Below are 4,544 nucleotides of genomic sequence, written 5' to 3'. Positions count from 1 at the left end.
GCAGGGCAGGCGGGAGCCGCACTCCTATCAGGGGTGAGGAAGGTTGAGGGTTCCAGGGGGTTGGCCTCAGGCTCTCCCAAGCCATCCCTGAGTGGGGCTCTGAAGACCCCCCAGGGCGCAGAACCGGAGAGAGCCAGCCTCCCATCTCTTTGAAGGCCTGGTCCTGTCTCCTTCCCGAGGACTGGTCAGCCGCTCCTCCCACCTGGCCGTTCTCAGACATCCCTGGGGGACGGCCTTACTCTCGTTCCTATCTGATGACCACCCCTCCCCCAGCCCACGCCCCAGGGACCCGTGTCTCCGGCATGTCGCAGGCACCCAGTGTTTGTAGAGTAATGGTGGAAGCTACGTTCCTGTCCTTCCTTTCGCGCATCTTGATTGTCCCACCGTAATTGGGAAGCGTGTGATCTGGACTTGGGCGCTGTGATCGGAGCCAATTCCGAACCCCTGTGGACTGGGTGTGATTCCTCAGCCACCAAGACTCAGTTCCAACACCGTGCAAATGGTTCTTTCTGGCAAGCTCCAGGATTCTCTTCCTGTTTGCAAATTCAAGATAGCAGCAGGCAGCTGATGGCCCCTTCCTGGCAGAGACTAGCTGGATGGGTGTGTGTGTGTGTGTGTGTGTGTGTGTGTGGTGTGTGTGTGTGTGTGTGTGTGCACGTGGTGCGCTGAGGACTCCAGGCCCAGATTCCTTTAAAAGGGGCTTTTGTGACTCAGCATAAGACTGGAGGTGGGGGATGGGGTGTGTCTTGCGTTCCCTCCTCCAGCAACTGGGCTCCAAACCCTAAGCACAGGCCACACAGATTTGGTGATACTTGTGAAAGACGTGGGTGTTAATGATTGATGTTTATGCTTTTCATAATTGACCAAATGTCTCCACATGCATTTTCTCTCTTGATCATCACAATGACCTTTAGGATGAGTAGTTTTGTTTTAAAGTTAAGGAAACCACACTTTTTGGGTGCAAGAATTTTTTCTAATTGTAAAATTCATCATTTTGACCATTTCTAAGTGTGCCATCCAGTGGCATTTGGCACAGTCACGAGGCTGGGCAGTCACCACCTCTGTCTAGTACCAGAACATTTTCCTCACCCCCAAAGGAGACCCCACACCCAGTAAGCCGTCGTCCCACATTGCTCTCCCTGCCCAGCCCCTGGCACGCTCCGGGCTGGTTCTGGTCCCGTTCTGGATGTTTCATATGAATGGGACCCCAACACGTGACCTTGTGTGTCTGGCGTCTTTCACTCGGGCCTCATGTTCCAGGTCTCGTCCACGTTGGAGCAGATGTCAGAGTGTCACTGCTTTTTGTGGCTGAAGGACATTCCAGTGTGTGTGCCGGCACATTTGGCGTAGCCGTTGTCCCCTAATGGACAGCTGGGCTGTTTCCACGTTGTGGCCCTTGTGAATAGCGCTGCTGTGACCATGGGTGGGCAAGTATCAGTCCCCGTTTCCCACCTGGGAGAGGGATTCCTGGAAAGGGGAAATTCTGTTACATGTACAGAATTGTACATTTCCTGGAGGAACTGCCAGACGGTGTTCCACATGGCTACACAGAGCGAGGATTTGAGCCAGGTCCTCTAGGCCCAGAGCCGGACCCCCTCCTGCCACAGACCACCCCAACTTCCTTTTTGTTCTTCCCCTGGGCCCCTCCCAGGCAGGGCAAACACACAGGTGCATAGGCAGAAAGCCGCCCTCTCCGTGGGAAGCTTGACGGGAGGGGGTGCAGCACCCACCTGAGCCCCAGCTCAGGAGTCTCTCAGAGCCGACTGACAAAGACAGACTGGGCGGTGGGGGGGATGCCGCACAGACACAGGAAAGGGGGGGCTAGCCCCCAGGTCTGGGGACGCCCCGCTGACGGTCCCAGCGGCTGACACCCCCTGGCCTGGCCTAAGCGCTGACCTGCATTGACTCATCCATCCCCACCACTCCAAGCGGGGGCACCACGGCGACCCCATTACTCAGCTGAGTAGACTGAGGCTCCAGGAGGCCAGCTGACTCCCCCAGCGTTGCATAGTCTGGGGTGGTGGTGCCCCTGACCACCACGCTGTGCAGCCTCTCCGTGTGCCCCCAGACCAGGAGCGGGGCTCAGACAAAAAAACTCGTTCCTGATCAAACAGCAGAGGCCGGGGAGGGGGAACAGCTGAACTCAGGCTGGGCCCTGATAAGCTTCTGTCCACACCTCAGCTTCCTCGTCTGCAAAATGGGGCGTAATAAACCACCCACCTCCTGCTCGTAGACAGCACCGTGAAAATTAAATGAAATAGCGTGACCACATAAGCAATCTACCGAAACCTCAGATGTTCCCAAGCAGGTGCGAGTCCTAGTCCCTGGCGTGCGTATGACCTTGGTCTGCAATGGGGGATGCGTGTGCAGGCATCACCAAGGGTCCCTCAGCGAGTCTCTCTCCTCTGGGCTTGGTTCCTTCAGCTGTATAGCGGGAAGGATAGGGATACAGAAGGCGTCCGGGGAGCCGGGGCCCCCAGGCACGCTGAGGGTGGTCACCCCATCCTCGCCCCCAGTCCTGCCTCCGGTGGCCCAGGGGTGCACTGCCCAGCTGCTAACTGCTCCTGTCTGGTTTTTCCTTTTTTGTTGAAGAGACACTTGTCTCCGGAGGAGTTCCAGGAGGTGTTTGGGATGAACATGGAGGAGTTTGACCGCCTGGCCCTCTGGAAGAGGAATGACCTCAAGAAGAAAGCCCTGTTGTTTTGATGGCCACCAGGACAGGACGCCTGACCACGTGCGCCAGTGGCCAAGCTCCGATCACCTGGTGGGAACCACACAGACCCCTCCTATTGCACTGGCTCTGGCTTCTCTGTGTCTCTGGGGTGGGTGCTGGGGACTGGGCGGGAACAGGTCCCACAGCAGGTGCAGCCCGTGACATCCCTGCCCATAGTTCGGGGCCCAGGTGCCTCGCTTTGGACCCATCCTCCCCCGCTGTGCTTGGTATCAGGGAGATGGTGCAAGGTGGCTGTCCGAGGAGATGGAGGAACATTTAGACAACCACAGCCCACCTTCCCTTCCTCCGTGTAGTGCCCCGGCCCCCGCACTAGGCCCTTGGGGTACACAGGTGACCGGGACTTGAGATTGGAGGAAGCTTGTCAATGACAGGCACTGACACAATCATAGGTGGGTGGGCACAGGGTCCCCTCCCGCATCCACAGCCCCCCACCCACCCGCTCAGCCCAGGAGGCACAGCCTTGCACACAGACGGCGTCTGGCTCGAGGGCCGACAGGCCGGCGTGCCCAGGGCCGTACCAAGCGTGGGGTGCACGATTTTTGCAGCCGTTTGTGACGAGTCTCTCTTTAGGGACAAACGTCATCAACCTGACAGGGTACCTTCCTCCAGGACCCTCTGTGCACTGCATTTTTCTTCCAAATCATCCCTTAGATGCCTAAATGATATCTTTAACATAAAAGGTTTTATTTTATTAAAAAGTATAGCCTACTTAAACATAAGATGACATATATAAAGAGTTTAATTTTCCGGTCCCACTGAGGGGAGCACTTCCAGCCTTATTCTCCGCTGTTCGGATCTGTGTGGTTTCAGTTCTCAGTGTGCTCCTCAAACATGGGACTCCTTGTCTGTTTTCTTTTTGCTCTTTTTCTTCCATGCCTGTCACACAGGTACCCTGAAAGACAGACCCCCTTCTCAATTAATGCTGTTTGTAAGTACTTGTGAAGTATGGCCACTGCTGTTATTTTCCAAGTCTTGGAGAGGAAAAAAAAACCCCTCTTCTGACAGCCAAAGTCCCAAAATAAAGAATTTCCTTGTGCCCAGCCTAATACCCAATGTGGCTTTTGGTGACGTAGCCAGTGGGGTCCCACCTTCCCACAGAATGCAAACACACCCCGGGAGTGAGCGATGCCTCGTGTGTGGTCCCAAGACAGACACCGCCCGACACTTGCGGGGAGAAGGCAGGAGATGCTCCTTGATCTGCCCGGTCAGTACAGCATCCCAAGCAGAGACCACCGGTCCCCAACTGAAGGGTGCTGTCTGTCATTAGGCATGGGTTAAGGTGCGGTACCTGTCACAGAGTGTTTGTGAAGTGCATTGAGAGGCCTACGAAACACTAGGAAGGTGTCACCCACGTCTGTTTCCGAGTCTTCTGTGGAGCTGTGTCTTTCTGTGTGTCCTGGATGTCCCCACCCTTGAGTCTGCGTCACTCCGCTTCCTTCCAGCCCCGTAACACGCCACCTCCCTGTCTTGCCCCCGGCTTCTCACCAGCCCGGCTTGGCCAGGGAAGGTCAATGCCAGCACTTAATATGCGTCCTTCCACTTAGCAGTTTGAGCCTGGCAACTGGAAACTCCCACTTCTCTTATCAGTGCAATGTCATGTCTGACCCAGTGAAGCCTGGGAAAATAAAGGACGATGTATTATAAGTGGTGACAGTGCAAAGCCGCTTCTTAGAAACACGTGTCATTTCTAACGTCAGGGGCCCCCTTCTGCTAACCAAGTGTGGGGAGAACATCAGCCCAAAGTGGCGGCACTGGACATGTGCACAGAGCAGGGACGACGCCGTGAGGGGCAAGACCCCGTGTCGGCACC

The 4,544-nt window shown here is 55.9% G+C and overlaps 1 protein-coding gene across 12 annotated transcripts in view; it reads left to right on the top strand.

Moving 5' to 3' along the window:
• The window catches only part of ABLIM2 (actin binding LIM protein family member 2), a 66,304-nt gene extending 61,922 nt beyond the window's left edge, over positions 1-4,382 (top strand). For 10 of the 12 annotated variants that reach the window (XM_019626435.1, XM_019626439.1, XM_019626434.1 and 7 more), the window contains one exon: positions 2,593-4,382. In XM_019626435.1, the coding sequence (XP_019481980.1) occupies positions 2,593-2,706 (114 nt within the window). In that variant the 3' untranslated portion in view covers positions 2,707-4,382. The remainder of the gene's footprint in view (positions 1-2,592) is intronic. The other 2 variants (XM_019626443.1, XM_019626438.1) reach the window with 1 other exon arrangement.
• The last annotated feature ends 162 nt before the right edge of the window (positions 4,383-4,544 follow it).

The sequence above is a fragment of the Hipposideros armiger genome, unplaced genomic scaffold (genome assembly GCF_001890085.2).
Source record: "Hipposideros armiger isolate ML-2016 unplaced genomic scaffold, ASM189008v1 scaffold_677, whole genome shotgun sequence".
Taxonomy (NCBI): domain Eukaryota; kingdom Metazoa; phylum Chordata; class Mammalia; order Chiroptera; family Hipposideridae; genus Hipposideros; species Hipposideros armiger.
This window is presented reverse-complemented; position numbering and strand designations above follow the sequence as displayed.